Source organism: Tamandua tetradactyla, chromosome 8, assembly GCF_023851605.1.
Source record: "Tamandua tetradactyla isolate mTamTet1 chromosome 8, mTamTet1.pri, whole genome shotgun sequence".
Taxonomy (NCBI): Eukaryota; Metazoa; Chordata; class Mammalia; order Pilosa; family Myrmecophagidae; genus Tamandua; species Tamandua tetradactyla.
This window is the reverse complement of record NC_135334.1, coordinates 112,500,900-112,517,567: the sequence shown is the minus strand read 5'-3', so window position 1 is coordinate 112,517,567 and position 16,668 is coordinate 112,500,900. Positions and strand designations below refer to the sequence as shown.

General features: G+C 42.0%; 1 protein-coding gene across 4 annotated transcripts in view; it reads right to left on the bottom strand.

Annotated features, from left to right (window-relative positions):
• The window catches only part of LDLRAD3 (low density lipoprotein receptor class A domain containing 3), a 268,279-nt gene that overhangs the window by 128,775 nt on the left and 122,836 nt on the right, over positions 1 to 16,668 (bottom strand). For all 4 annotated transcript variants that reach the window (XM_077114434.1, XM_077114433.1, XM_077114436.1 and 1 more), the window contains one exon: positions 1,582 to 1,716. In XM_077114434.1, the coding sequence (XP_076970549.1) occupies positions 1,582 to 1,716 (135 nt within the window). The remainder of the gene's footprint in view (positions 1 to 1,581; positions 1,717 to 16,668) is intronic.

Genomic DNA, 16,668 nt, shown 5'->3' with positions numbered 1-16,668 from the left:
GCATTGGGAATCGAACCCAGGTCTCTGGCATGGCAGGTGAGGACTCTGACTGCTGAGCCACCGTGGCCCGCCCCATCCATTCACTTTTAATAACATAATAAACACCACTCAAATAAAAGTAACCTACAACTACTAACACAGAACTCATTACATCCATTCTACCTCCCTCCAGATAGCTAGCCAGTTAACTATCATTTTGCTACTTTTCTTTTTATAGTTTTATTAACTCTATGAAGTGTGGTATAGTCACACAGCGGAATACTGAACAACAGTCAAAACAAATGAACTCAACCATCATACAACAATATGAGTGAATCCAAGCAATATTGTATTAAGGGAAAAAAAATAAAGATTGCATATAGTTGAAGCTAGCTTATAACATTAGAAATATATACCTTTTAAGACGCCTTAAGATGGATGCGCAATATTAATTCTGTGTTTTTTCCTAACCACCAAAGAAACACATATTTACTGAAAAAGAGCCATTGACTATAAAAATGTACCTGATCAGTTTTAACATGGGAATATGTAACCTTACCCCACTGTGTCTTCCCGAGGTTTCCTAATAAAGATCATTTTTCTATCTCTCAACTGCATCCTTCCACTTCAACAAAATAGCGCCAAAATCAAGAGCCCTAATATGAGCAAGTAATTCACACAAAAGGGAACAAAGTAGCAGCCAAAAACATGGGGGATAATGTTCAGCTTTACTCATTCAGATAAATGAAAATTAAAGCATTTGAGGTGCAATCATTCTACAACTAAATTAGCAAAAACAGAAGAATAGAACACCAACAAATATCTGTGATATTACAGTAAAGCTGTTATTTTGCAGACAATGCTAGTAGACTGTAAATTAGAAAAAAAAAAAAATTTCCAACAGCAGTATGGCAAGGTGTGGCCGTGAATCATGCAGATGTTCCCACCCTGTGGAATTTATCCTAAAGAAATAATGCAATGGAAAGAAACAACCTAGATGCCCCCCAACAACACAACCATGCAATAGTTCAGTATAGCAACACAACAAGTAAGGCAGCTGGGGCAAATGACAACTATGAAGGGAAGGTGTAGATGACTTTTAATACATGAAAAACACAGACTACAAAATGATAGGTGTAGTGAAGACCACATAAAGGATACCCACATGTACAAGGGCTGCAAGGTAATGGGTGAAAATGCATGTGGCCATTTTATTTGGTGGTGGCTATACGTATTATTTCATCCTTTCAGAGGTTTCTTCTGCTATACTGTGGTATTGTGTTGCAATTATTTTTTTAACTTATTATTTTGTAATAATTTCAAATTTTCAAGACAGTTGCAAAAACAATACAAAACCAATACAGGGAACTCCATTACCCCCTATCTGGGTACCCAAATTTAGCAACTTTTAACATTTTAACATTTTTCCACATCCATCTCCCTCCCTCCCTCCCTCCCTCCCTCCCTCCCTCCATTTAACCATCCAACCATCCAACCATCCATCCATTCATCCATCCATGCATCTCTTCTAAACATCTGAGAGAGGGATGCACACATCATGCTTCTTGAGCAATTAGGTTTGAGAGCATGAGAGGCTCCTACCTTGAGAACTTTCACAGCTTTCCTCATCACTGTTGTCTTGACAGTTATTTTGCCCATCACAGATGAAGCTCTTGTCAATGCAGAGGCCATTCTTGCAGTGATAGCGGGCGGTGGAGCAAAGTAGGGGGTTTGCGGCTGTGAAGGGAAACAGCAAATTACCAAGGAGGTCAGAGCATCTCTCTGGACACCCAGGGTGCGACCAGCTCAGGAAGCAGTAGGCTCACCTTCTAACACGGCGGACCCAAGCCCCACACTGGAAGATTGGCCTGGACAGGACAGAACTTATTTTGCCCCATTTTAAAGGTTCGTTCTTCTCCCAAGTCACCATGCTGGCGCCATGTAACCATACCAACATGGCCAGAGGTCAATGCCTCATCCTAAATGGTCAACCCCTATGATGGCTGGCAGCCTCTGAGAAACCTAGAGCAAAAACTGAATCTTATGCACCCTCTCTTGAGGGAGTGAAGAGCTGAATGGCTGGTAACAGAAGCTGAAAGACACACAGAGAAAATCAAAGTCAGGAAGAGTAGCAGGATTGGGAATCCAGGAACTTCTGCCACCAAAGGACTGGTGGCATGACCTGGTCCAAGAGTAACGAAGGATACTTTGGTTCCCAAACTATGGGCCAGGCTCTTAATTCCTCACCTCTTTATGACTCACCAAGGTAAACTCAGTGGTCTCATTTCTTCTCTGCAACCAAAGATATCCATTAACCCAGCAGGTCAATGACTATTTCCTGAGCAGCTCCCATTTGAGCTCCCTGGTCTAGGTACTTTCAGGGATATTAAAAGAAATGACAGATATGCTCCTCTAGCCCCCAAGGAAAAGGGTAGTAACTGCCCTGGGTAAGGTCAACATAAAACTACTTAATGATCTAGAAGTCAATTGCCACACGAACACTTATTTACCTTGCTTCCCTATTCCTTGTGGTGCATTTCAGACAAGGCTCATTCCAGGGCTCTGTTCTCAATCAATGAAGATACAAAGTGGAAAGTGCTCCAATCCCAGCTTTGCCACTTATTAGCTATGCAATCTTGGGCAAATTATGTCAAATCTCTGAGCCTTGGGTTCTTTATCTGTGGGCAGGACCAGCTACATAATTTGTGGGTTCCAGCGCATAAAGAGAAAATATGGGGTTCACTGTTCAAAAATTAATTCTTAAAAAATTCAAGATGGCAGCAAAAGAGCATAAAAAACAAGTGTGGGGCCCTTCTAAGGTAAACCTGGGGCTCTGCTGACTGTACTGGTCATAGGTCCACAAAGCTGACCCTGCTAATCACAGCATTAATTTGAGACTCAAATGAGATGCCATGTGAGAAAAGGTACAGTGCAGAGTCTGACACATAGCCCAGGTTCAGGGGATGTTTGACTCACTACCTCTCCTCCCATCCCCTGCTCCTCATTATGTCTGCCTTGGTTCCACAGAGCCTAGCCCTCTCTCAAGGAGCTATGAGGATGATGAAGAGAGGGCATACCGGACCTCAGGTAATGAGCCTACATGAAGTGGTGGGAAAAGCATCAGACTGGCACACCGGCCCAACACGGAAGCTGGCTACGGGATCAGAAGCAAGTCAGCTCTGGAGTCTCTCAACTGCAAGGTGGCATTTGTAATAGGTCTTCCCCATACATTTCATTGAGTGCCTGGTGAGACACACAGAGGTCAGGGCTGCAAGGACTTTGTAAACTTCACAGAGGACCACAGTCCTCTCCGTTTTAAGGATGCTGGACCAGCGTAAAGTCAAACAAAAGTAGCCTGGCCTGAAAATAGAAGTTTTAATTATTTAAATTGCCATGGCTTAGAGAAAAGCTCAACTTGATCCAGCTGAAACCAAGGTCTGACTTTAGCCAAACCTTGAATGGTGAAACCCAAAACCACAAATCATGTTTGTTTCCTGTCCAAGGCAGCCCTCCAAACCCTTCTGCCATTAACATCCCACCGTGGTGACCACCATGGACCTCTTGAGTCAGGTCTACACAGCCAAAGCGTCATTAACAATCAGCACAGTCAAAGTGACAGCCTCAAGAAGGCATTTTAATTGCTTCAAGATGGTGGGAGGAAACTTGAGTGAACACTGTACTGAGGCTGCTATTGGGTACTCATTTTTCCTTCAGCCTTAAACTCTCAACCTTACAAACTTTCCCAAGAAGAAAATATCATGAGTGTATGTATATGTATGTATGTATGTTTATATATGTGTGTGTGTGTTTTTTCAAGATTAATCACACAGCAAGACATCTCGGATAAAGAATCCAGATGGATTGGAGATCCAAACACAGACTGGTTTCAGTGTATATCACCAACAAAGGACTAGAAGCCAGGATACATAAAGAACTCTCACAAGCCAAAAGAAAAATAGAAAAATGGGCAAAAGATGTAAAGAGGCAACTCACGTAAGATGCATGGCAAATGGTCAACAAACATTTGAAAAATGTTTTAAATTTCACCAGTAATGAGATGCCACTTGATGAGCATATGAAGCGCCCAACTCAAGGTCTTGGTATATTGGGGCCATTGGCAAGGACAGGGAGAACTACTAGTGGGAGTGCAAACTGGTAGGTACACCTTGCAGACCAATTTGATGATATCTAATCAAGTTTAAGATGCATGTGGCCCCACGACGCAGTACTTACTCTAGAGGGAGACCTGAACAAGTGTACAAGCAAACAGACAAAAATGCTTACTCAAGCACGTTGCAATTTTTTTTTTAATTAGTAAGAACCCAAATGTCTAGCCACAAGAGAAAAGACAGTGTGTTTTATTATTACAATAGAATACTTTAAAGCAGAGGTCTGCAAACTTTTTCTGTAAAGGGCCAGACAGTAAATATTTTAGGTTTTATTAGTCATTCTGTCTGTTGCAATTACTCAATTCTGCTGTTGCAGAGCAAAGCAGCCATAAACAATAGGTAAGTAACGGCCATGGTTGTGTTCCAATAAAACTTTATTTACAAGAAAGGGTGGAGGGCCAAATTTCACTCCATGTTCTATAGGACTAAAAAAACGAATGAACTAGAATCAGATGGATACATCTCACAAATATATTATTGACTGAGAAAAGCAAATTAAACACCAACACTCACAGCACTGTAATATATATATGAAGTTCAAAACTACACAAAAGAAGCTATATGGTTGCATAAAATCATTGTGAATATACTTAATGCCACCAAACTGGGCACTTTAAAAATGGTCAATTTTGTTAGTGCACTTTACCACAAGAAAAAAATTCTAAGTATTATTGATGGATAAAAAATATATATGTTGAAAGAATAAAAACATGCATGAAAGTAAAAAAAAACACCATGTTCAGGACAGAGCTAGCCTTTGGAGAGAAGGGAATAGGATAGTGTGCTGGTCTGAAAGGATGTATGTGCCCTAGAAAAGCCATGTTTTAATCTAAATCCCATTTTGTAAAGGTAGAATAATCCCTATTCAATACTGTATGTTTGAAACTGTAAACAGAGGTGTCTCTGGATGATGTGATTTAGTCAAGAGTGGTTGTTAAACTGGATTAGGTGATGACATGTCTCCACCCATTTGGGTGGGTCTTGATAAGTTTCTGAGTCCTATAAAAGAGGAAACATTTTGGAGAATGAGAGATTCAGAGAGAGCAGAGAATGCTGCGGCACCATGAAGCAGAGAGTCCATTAGCCAGCACTTTGGAGATGAAGAAGGAAAATGCCTCCCCGGGAGCTTCATAAAACAGGAAGCCAGGAGAAGAAGCTAGCAGATGACACCATGCTCACCATGTGCCCTTCTAGCTGAGAAAGGAACCCTGACCGTGTTCACCATGGGCCTTCTCACTTGAGAGAGAAACTCTGAACTTCATTAGCCTTCTTGAACCAAGGTATCTTTCCCTGGATACCTTTGATTGGACATTTCTATAGACTTGTTGTAACTGGAACATTTTCTTGGCCTTAGAACTGTAAACTAGCAACTTATTAAATTCCCCTTTTTAAAAGCCATTCTGTTTCTGGTATATTGCATCCTGGCAGCTAGCAAACTAGAACAGATAGGATCTGAGAAAGGCAGAGAGGAGACTTCTAATTAGTTTTGTTAATATAGTATCATATTTTACATATGAAGCAAATAAGGCAACAGGGTAATTTTTGTTAAAACAGGGTGTTGGGAAACTTTTATTTTACTTTTACTTTTCAGTATGTTTGAAAGACTTCACTAAGATTTTTTAAGAGTCTAGTTTGACAGAAATGTTTCCGTGATCTTTCTTTTTCTTCAGTACTGCACTGCAAAATTCTCTCTGGCCCCAAACACCTGTTTTAGTATCTTTATGGCTTAAGTGCATGGTCACTCAGAAGACAGTGACACAAACTTGTAAGCATTAGCCACATCTGGGATTGCTCCCGGTCAATACCTCTTCATAAAACAAAGTACTCCCCTGCCCCAATGCAGGGCAGAGATACAGAGGCAGATGCTCAAGGAACATGCTCAAAAGTCAGACACAGGCCAGGAAATGGGTCCCAAAACTGTCGCTGTCATGATGCAAGTGACAATGTTCACAGTCTTCAAGTGCCAAGAGCTTCTCAAGGAAGGGCCCCCAAAGAAACCTTCACCTCCTCAGGGTCAACTGATTCTCACTTTATATAAATTCCAACCAAGCTTTGCTTCCTGGCTTCCAAGGCCACAGCAAATGAAGAGGGAAAGGATACGCTGTTCATCACTCTACAGAAAAACTGACAGCAAGAAATAAAAGCTGACAACTACAGAAGGAAATAGAAAAGCTGTAAAAAAGCAACCTTAAGAATTCCAAAAGCAGAGCTGTCTAGAAAGGATAGAACAAAAAGATACTAGAAAGCTGTGCTGGTTTGGAGCTGTTATGTACCCGAGAAAAGGCCATGTTCTTTTAATCCATTGCTGTGGGTGCAGACCTGTTGTGGGCGGGAGCTTTCGGTTAGGTTGTCCCAACACAGATGCAACCCCCCCAATTTAGGGTGGGTCTTAATCCTTTTATTGGAGTCTTTAAGAGAGGATAAAGGACAGAAAAAGCACAGAGAGCTCAGAGAGAAAAGCCCTGGAGGAGCTTGGAGAGGACATACAGAGGAAGCCACTGGACCCAGAGCTGATGGCAACGAAACCTAGGAGCGAAGCTATCAGTAGACACAGCCCTTCCCACATGACAGAAGAGTCCCAGATGCTGACAGCTTTCTTCAGAGTACAGGTATCAACCTGTTAATGCTTTAATCTGGATATTTCCATGGCCTGAGAACTATAAATTATAAGCTAATAAATCCCCCTTGTAAAAGCCAACCCATTTCTACACACTGCACTGTAGCAGCCATAGCAAACCAAAACAAAAGTTCCAAAAAGGAACCGAAGACATCTCTGCATTGTGGCGCAGACTAATAATCAGTGTGCCCAAAAATGACCCTGCACTGTCACCAAGAATGTTAAAACTGGAGAAGCCAAGATGGGATACATAAACCCTCAGTTATCATGCAGACCTCACTGAACCGGGACAGCAAATCTCCCTGTAGACCCCATAAATCTCCAGGACCTCTGCCAGCTATTTTCTAGGCCCAGACAAATTTCAGAGGGAGTGTGCGCAGGACTGCGATGGGCCAACCCTACAGACCCTGGGCCCACAGTGACAAGTCTTAGGGGTTTTGGTAGCCCCAGGAGGTCTGACCAGGGCCCTGCAAACAGGAAAAGGTAAACGGACAGGAACACTCAGTTCTTCGGGACATTTTGTCTTGCTATCTCTTAGCAGTATTCAACGTGCTCCAAATGGATGCTTTCTTTGTCCTTGCTGAGGCTTACCAATCACTGAAATATTGTTTTTTACTCAACTAATGAGGGAGAAAAACATGGTATTTTACAGTCTTTATTTCAATAGGGATGGAGAAAACTGTCAGTAGAGCCAACTTCAAAACCTCAGTTGTAGGATCAAAAGCTCCTTGGTTATTACCACGAGAAAGACACGTTTCTAATCTGTTTCCCAACCCAAGATAGGCAGGAGAGAATTTGTCTCCACCTGCCCGAGGGAGCAGGAAAGCGGTTAAGTAACCACTTAGTGCTTAATTACGCTAGAGGCCTTTCCTCAAGCCCACCTAAAGGAGGGGACCACCAGGCCACTGCGGCCACCCAACGCCACTGACGGATTTCAAGACAGGAAACAAAGCAAACTGTCTCCAGCAGGACGGACGATATGTCCCCTTTAATTCATTCAAACCCACAAATTTGGCCCCTCTCCCACCTCAAAGGGTTCTTGACAAAACTCATTAGTGAGAAACTCCCTGTCACCAGCCCCCACAATTCCCACCTGCTTCCCCACATGGCGGTGGGCTTCCTGGTCCAGCATCCTAACCCCAGGGCCACCACGGGGAATCCTATCTTCCCAACCCAATCTCCTTGGAAACTCACCAGCTGGGAGTGCAGAGCTGCTCCAAGATGGAGGGTGCAGGCTGGGAAGACGGCTAACCACACTTCCCTGCAAAAAATCTATCCATTAACAAGCTTTGTGGCTTGGAAAATGCATGCAGCGCTGACCTTCAGAGGAGAAAAGGCTGTTTGTCTGTGGCGAACTGCAAGCTCTTGCCTTCCTTTCAGGCCTGCTCAACGGGGCCTGCCTCAGCACCAAGGCTGCCCGGCCCCAGCCTCCGTCCCCATGGTCCTTTGTCCTCTGACACCCCGAGGCCCGTGTGCAGCACATGCTGGAGCTAGGACCTGCCAACGTCTGCGGGAGGAGAGAGGCCGCCACTCTGGGCAAACAGGCCAGAGGTCAAGACGCTCCATTCCTGCTGGCCTTTTCCCCAGCGTCTCACAACTCAAGATTTTAATTTCCAAAACCCCGAGTGGGCTCCGGGGCAGTGGCAGAACTGATTCAAATGCTAATAGCAGTTTGTTTCTTCCTCCTCTGTAAAGGTTTCCCAGGCAAGGCTGCCTCCTCCCAACACCCAAGCCTGCCTATTCCAGGCAACAAGTCCAATTTCACAGCCTTAGCTACCCCCTTTTCATTGACAGCTCCCCAAACCTTCCCTCCAGCAATAAACTTTACTTTTCTCCGGATGCCTCATGGGGGTCTCTGTAAGAACAACGCCCTCCCCTCACCCTGCCCCCAACCTCTGCCTCCTCCTGTGCACTCCCCACCCCGTCTCTTACAGGAACTAAGCTCCAAGCTCCCCGCCCTCCAGCCAGGTTGGATCTCCTACCTTTGCTTTCCCTGCACTTGCTCAGTATAAACTGCTTCTCCCTGTGTATAAAATACAAAACTCACAATCTCAAATGCTTAACTCCTCATGATTTGGTCCCAGTCTACAATTCAAACACACATTTTGCTGGAATGATTAAGAGGCAGGGTGCAGAAGTCTGCCTGAGTGCAAATTTTAGCTCTTCCAGTGACCCAGCTATGTGACTTTGGGCAAATTATTTAACTTCTCTAAGCTTCAGTCTCCTTGTCCGTAAAATGGAGATAAAAATAGTGTCAGTTTCATAAGATTTCGAGATAACACATGCACAGCACTGAGAATAGGCATGATCAATAATGGGTAGACAGTAATACTTGTTATAATTACTATTACTGGGGATACATATTAGTATAGTGATTAAGAGTTCAGATCCTAGATTCATAGCACCTGGGGTGATATTCCATCTTTGTCACTTACTGTGTGACTCTGGACAAATTATTTAACCTTGTATGTCTCCATTTCTTTATCTATGAAAAGGGGTACATAACCCCACCTACCAAAATGGAATTTGTACTCAGAAGGCATACAGAAACATGCCACTCATGCAGCAAGCGCTTAGTGAATACCGGGTGAGTGGATTCTGATGCCCTGAAGAGTTCACATCCCCCCCAGCCTCTGCCCGGGAGCTTTACCTGCAGCTCTCCAAAGCATTGCATCAACTTCCTATGAACCGCATCCTTCTCCTAAGCCCATCTCTTCCAACCAACCCCACTGATGAGCCAGAGGGAAATAAGCTTTCCCATCAACGGTTCCCATAGCCCTGCCAGCTGTCAACTCCATATTACCATTATGTGCATTTGACTATTTCTGTCTTCCTTCCTCAAATAGAATCTCCACGATGCCAGGGTCTATGGCTCACCTAGCTCTAGTACCCTGCAGCGTCCTCGCATGATGAGTTTGAATGCAGGCAGTAGCTAAGGCTGCTGCAAACACTGGAACGTCTAACTGCACGCTGTGGGTGTACACCGAAGCACACAAGAGAGGATCAAGACCCCCATATGTTAAGAGTACACTCTGAGAATCCTAGCATTTTATGCATGATTGTTCTGTAAACCCACAACCTCTCTAATAAAAATTAAAAAAAAGAATATGCCCTGAGTGCTGGCTGAGTTTGCCTGTCTTCTCTGATTAAACTTTGATTAGTTACTTGATTCATTCATTCAACAAACATTTATTGATGATTTCCTTTAAATACAGCACTCTACTAGGCACTGGGGACCAAATAAAAGCCAGGCCCTGTTCTCAAAGAGCTTACATTATAGTAGGCGAGACAGACAAGTAAATATGCAATTACGATATAGCGTGAGAAGTGTGGGTTATCCAACAAATATTCATTGTATGCCAAGTGTAAGCCAGACAATAGATTTGGCCTGGAGAATACGGCTGTGAACCACACAGCAAGGCCTCTCATGGCGAGTATGATGTAGAAGGGAAGACAAAAAAATAAACAAAAAGTAGTAAATGCGGAGGTGAAAAGTAAAACAGGGGAAGGAGGCAGAGAGCGGAGATGGGGGAGAAGGGTAATTTTATAATAGGGTGGCCAAGGGCAGGCCACTTTCATTAGGTGATGTTGGTTTGGGGGAGACCCAGGATGCTGCAGGAACAACACAGGAGAGTGTCCCAGACCCGCCCTGGCGAAACAGGAATGTTTCCTAAGGAAGCAGACCATATAAGGCGTCTTTAAGGGGCCCTCGCCGATCAGCCAGCTGTGAAGCATACATTCTCCCACTGGGACTCCCCAGCTAAGCCAGGCCATCCAGTACAAGGCACAGCTCCTTGTGGCTACAACTGCTGGGTCGGTTGAAGAGTGAAGAGGAAATGCAGACTCTAATCTGGACTGGCATGAATAGAGTTAAAGAAATTCCCCAGCACCATGGGGCTCTATGAACAAAAAACATAGATATATGGGCTAAATGACTCAGCAGTGCTTAGGGTTCCAGGACAGAATTCATCAGCAGGGGAAGAGAGACAGCCCAGGACACTGTGGTTTCTCTGGGCACAGCTGTGCTAACACAGTCGCAGAAGCTGCTCAGCTTGAATCGATTTTCCATCGCCATCACCCAGATCATCTCGCCATCTCCAGCCTTGGCAGGAGCCCCTGTTCTCATGGGAGGAGGAGCTGGGGGTCGTGCTGCCAGTGGATCCGGACCCCCTCCAGCCAAGAAAGTCTGAGCACAAAGGAAAAGGCAGAGACCCAGACACAGCAAAAAGGAATAAGGAAGGGGGGCGAAAAGGCGAAGTCTCGGTGCTGTGGATTGAACTGTTGTCTCCCAAAGGTGACAGTCAAGTCCTAACCCGTTACCCACGAACATGACCTTATTTGGAAAGAGGTCTCCGCAGATGACCTATTAATCAAGTTAAGAGGCAGTCACCCTGGATGAGGGTGGGCCCTAAAATAAATTCCATGTGACTGGTGGCTTTAGAAGAAGAGACACAGAGAGAAGACACAGGAACACAGAGGTAGAGACTGGAGTTATGTTTCCACAAGCCAAGGAATGCCTAGGGCCGCAAGAAGCTGGAAGAGGCAAGAAAGGATTCTTCTCCAGAATCCTTCAAAAGGGAGCACGGCCCTGCCAACACGTTGATCTTGGGCTGCTAGCCTCCAGAGCTCTGACAGGACTTATTTCTGGGGTTTTAAACCACCCAGCCCGTGGTAATTTATTACGGCAGCACTAGGGAATAAATATGATAAGCACGGTAACGCTCTAAAAAGACAAACTGGTTCTCATTTATCCTCATGCCTGAGTGTAAAATGAATGCAAGAGTTGGGAAAAGACATTTTTGTAGACCAAAGTTCTTTTAAAATAGAATTCTCAGGTTATTTGTTAAAGTTAAGATATTCAATAGAACCATACTTTAATTACTTATTTATTTTTAACTTTTTATTATGGAAAATTTCAAAAACAGAGACTAGTATAATGAACCTCTATGTACCATTTACTCATTGACAATTTTGATTTAACTATACTTTTATCCTCTATTTTCTCCTCTGCCTGGACTGGCTTGAATCACATCCCAGGTACCATGTGATTTCATCTCTACATATTTCAGAATAGATTTCTAAAAGATAAGGACAAGAAATTAGTAAACACAATACCATAATGACACTTTAAAATTAACAATGCCTTAATATCATCAAATATATAATCGTAATTCAAATGTTCCCAATTATCTCAATTTTTTGGAATGACTGGTTTGTTTCAATGTGGATTCAAATAAGCTTTAGATTTGGTTGATTTGTCTCCTAAGTCTTCTTCAGTCTATAGGTTCGCCCATCCTCAATTTTTCCTTCGGATTTATTTGTGACTGAAACTGGGTCCTGAAGAATTTTTCACATCTGGGAGTTTGCTTTCCCACAGGGGCATCTGACAGGCTTTGTGGTATTAAGACCCGACTGTTGAGCTGTGTTCCAGTAGCCTTGATTCTTGAAGACGACTGTATAAAGATATAACTTTTACAATGTGACTGTGGGATTGTGAAAACCTTGTGTCTGATGCTCCTTTTATCCACAGTATGGGCAGATGAGTAAAAAAAAAAAAAGATATGGCTAAAATTAAATAAATAATAGGGGGAATAAGGGATAAAATTAATTGGGTAGATGGAAATACTAGTGGTCAGTGAGAGAGAGGAGTAAGGAGTATGGGATGTATGAGTTTTTTCTTTTGCTTTTTATTTCTTTTTCTGGAGTAATGCAAAGGTTCTAAAAAATGATCATGGTGATGAATACACAACTATGTGATGACATCGTGAGCCACTGAGTGTACACCACATATGGAATGTATGTGTGTGAAGATTTATCAACAAAAATATTTTTAAAAAGAGCTGATTGCAGGGGATTTAGATCCCAGGTTAGATGCAGTAAGCACACCCCATCATGTCTCTTCCACGGAACACGGATTTAAAACATGGAGAGAATGATTGCAGCAGCTACTTTGGGATTATGAAAAGTAAAACATAGCGGACTAATAGAGGAAGTAGAAAAAAATTCACGATATAATTTTTTTCAAAAAAACTCACCAAACTGGTAGAAATAACCTCCCCACTCACCGCCCCCATGCTTTAAGACCCCCAAAATGGAAAATACCAGAGAGATCACAGAGAAAGAAGAGATCAAGAAAGTCATCCCATAAAGTTGTATATGAATTCCAAGTCTAATCCCAAAGTTGTGTGCATGGATGGGCTCTGATCCTAGCCAGCATGCCAAGACTCCTGAGAACTGAACTCACGGATATACCATCACCCAGAGCCCCAAAATGACCACTGAAAAGCCAAGTGGACAAATCCAAACAGCACTGCACAGACTCAGGAAACACCCCACAGAGGAGCTGGAGAATCTTGTGGCCTGAACCAACCAGGTCACGGACCTGCTAAAGCAGAAATATAAACATTCTACATAGAATTAAACAAGACCCCGAGCTTCACAGCTAATATCAAACCCGGCCAGAATATAATCTGAAGTTACCAAATGAAGAACGAGGAAAAACTCAATTCACACAGGGTAAGACAAGTACCAGACCCTAACAGCACAAGGACCCTGCTGAAATTATCTGATAAGGCTTAAAAAGGTTTCCGCTCTTCAGACACTCCAACAAGCAGTAACACACACTCTTGAAAGAAATGGAAAAACAGAAAATCTCAGCAAAGAAACAGAAAAACCAAAAGGAAATTTTAGAACTGAAAAATATAGTAACTGAAGAAAGAGAGAGAACCTCCATGGATTAGTTTGCATATATGCTACTAGAATAAAAATAAAACAAAAATGAAGACAAAAGACTGTACAACAAAACAGTGAACCCTAATATAAATAATCAACTACAAGTAATAATACAATCATGAAAACATTCTGTCATGAATTGTGACAGATGTACCCCGCTAATGTAACATGAGAACTCTACATTTTATGCATGATTTTTCTGTAAATCTACAATTTTTCTAATTAAAAAAAGCAAGTAACATGTCAAAGGAGAAAAACAAAAGCAGACTGAAGACAAAAGAGCAAGGAGGAAGTGAACTTCAACAAAGATGAAAAGAAAGTAACCATTTTGAACAATAAAGAGAAAAAAAGGTTGATAAAAACGAAGAGATGGGGTCTGAGGACAATAACAAAAGGTCTAATGTTACTGTCATCAGAGTCCCAGAAGCAAAGGAGAAAGAAGGCATCCTAAACAGGATAAAGTTAACATATCCACATCTGGCAACACTATAATCTAATAGCTGAAAACTAAGGATAAAAAAATCAAAACAAAAAAACTTTCAAAGTAGCTAGAGAAAGATGATGCATTACCTTTAGAGAAATGATCATTTAAATGCCTGTGGATTTCTCACTGGAAACCAGAGAGGCCAGAGGAAGTGGCCCAGTATTTTTAAAGTGCTCAAAGAAAAGAACTGTCAACCCAGAATTCTATATCCAGAAAAAATATCCTTCAGGAATGAAGACAAAATAAAGACATTCTCAGATGAAGGAAAACTAAGAGAATCTGTTGCCAGCAGACCAGCTCTAAAGGAATCGCTAAAGGAAGTTGTTCAGACAGAAAGAAAATGATACTAGAAGGGGACGCCAGGAATGAAGGAAGGTTGGGCAACAGAAATGGTAAATGTCTACGTGGATTTAATGGGCAATTCTTCTCTTCTGGAGTTTAAAATATATTTGAAAGTTGAAAGCAAAAATGATAACACCGTCTTCTGTGGTTTTAATGTATGTAAGTGTAACATATAAGTAACTATAACACAAAGAGACCTATAGAGTGGTACAATATAGATTCTAAGTCAACTGCAAAAAGATTGACGGGTGCTCTGACGAGCTGTCAGCCTCATCCAGCCATTACAAAGAGCCCCACCAATTTTTCAGCTAATGGTTTTAAAAGCCATTGATGATTATTACCTGGATCCATGTCTTCATCAGACGTTACAAAATAGCAATATTCTCACTTTAAATTATTCTATTAGCTTGTATACTATAAAAAGTCCGTTACTTGATTGTTCTGCAATACAACACATATAGGAAAGAGGGTAAATGTTTGATTCTTTTCTTTTATTTACTAGTTTTCTAAATAGATTTAGAATAATTATTTTAAAAAGTCAATTATTTTATTCCTTCTTTAATTTAATTCTAATATGAAGCAGATTAAATTTAGTTGATGGCCTCCTGGTCCCCAATCAGCCCTCCCTTCCCATTGCCTCCTCTTCCCCTCACCTGGACCCCTCCTGCCCCACAGCTGGAACCACCTGCTCCCTGGCTCGCCATGCCGTTAGGAAAACAGCCCATCTTCTTTGGTTCCGAGATGGACTACTCCCACCTCTAATGAAGGGCCCACGACCACAGAAATCATGCATTATATCTAATGGAACTAAAATGTCACCACACCTCATTCTTCCTCCAGAGTAGAATCCTAACTTTGTAATGATGTTCTTGGCATGGATATAGTCCTTGAAAGACCATTTTGAGGTCTGGAGGTTTAAAAAAGAGACAAGGAAAAGGCTGCCCCACTGAAGATGCCCATCAGCAAAGGGACAAGGGCAGCCCTTTGCACTACTGTTCAAAATCACAAGATCGAGAAGGTAGTGAACGTTTGCATCACAGTCCCAGTGTTTCCCCAAACAACACGACTCGGCAAGTGGTGCAGCCCTTAGTACATTTAAAAGGTGCCCTGGTGATTCTTTTGTCTTTTATTTTTAATTTTAGTTAATATATGTGCACCTTGCAATTTCCCGTTTTAACCACTTTCGAGTGTACAATTCAGGGGTATTAACGAAATTCATAATATTGTGCTGCCAGCATCATCATCTAATACCCCAGCTTTTGCATCACCTCAAAGAGAAACTCTGCCTCCTTCCCATTCTCTCCCTAGAACTGCTATTTTAAATGTCAGATACAGCAAAGGAAATGTTGGCTCAATGCCCACTGATATAAATTTGGAATGGATATAATTCACTCATTTTAGGCAATTATACACCAAAATCTAAACATTTAAATCACACAGGCTCTTTAATTATAAGAATGGCATAATCATTTAGAATGCATATGCTATAATGCCGCGTACTTACTTTTTATTGCCATTGGATTACTTTCTAGCATGCGTATGTGAATATATCTGTAAAACATTCCCATTTAGAGTATGAGATCCTCATGGGCAGTAAAAAGCTGAGACACATTTATTAAAGGACTAAATGAAGTTTAAAAGAAGCATGTCTTTCGACATCCAAAGCAAAGACAAAATCCTAATAAATGTGGTTTTTCCCTTAAAAACTTGCAGATTTGTTTTAAGCTTCTTTAAAAAAAAAAAAAACAATGACTCTCTGCCAGCATTATACTAAGCACTTTACTAATATTATCTCATCTAATCCTCACAATAACCCTAGGAAGCAGTGATTAGTATCCCCATTTTAGAGACAAGGAGATTAGATGCAAGTCCAATTCGTGCTTAATTAGCACAAATCCAAGCCCACACTCAATGACTACAGAGTCATTTCTCTCAGCCATGCCCTTACTCTGTTAGTGAAATGTATCCTCTCTGGTAGGTGGGTTTCAGCCACTCTATTAACAATCTGGCAGCTATGCCATATTTCTGCCATCTGAGACCCCGAAGATGAAATAAGGCCACAGAAGAAGACATGTGGGAGAGTTATAAACTCCCTGCCTCCCTGCTGGGAAGGTAGAGCAATAACTGTTCCCTGGGAAGCCATAAATTATACAGGAGACAGTGACCCTCCTACCCAGGGACTTAAAATAGAATGCAGAGGGCAAGGAAAATCAACCTATCAAAGCAATCATTGAAATTATTAGAACTTACGTTTTTGAAAAAAATTAGTAACATGAGAAAATGGCCACAATATAGAGGACATCTCAGTTAGGCATATTAGAGAAGTCTATATAGAGAGAAAGACT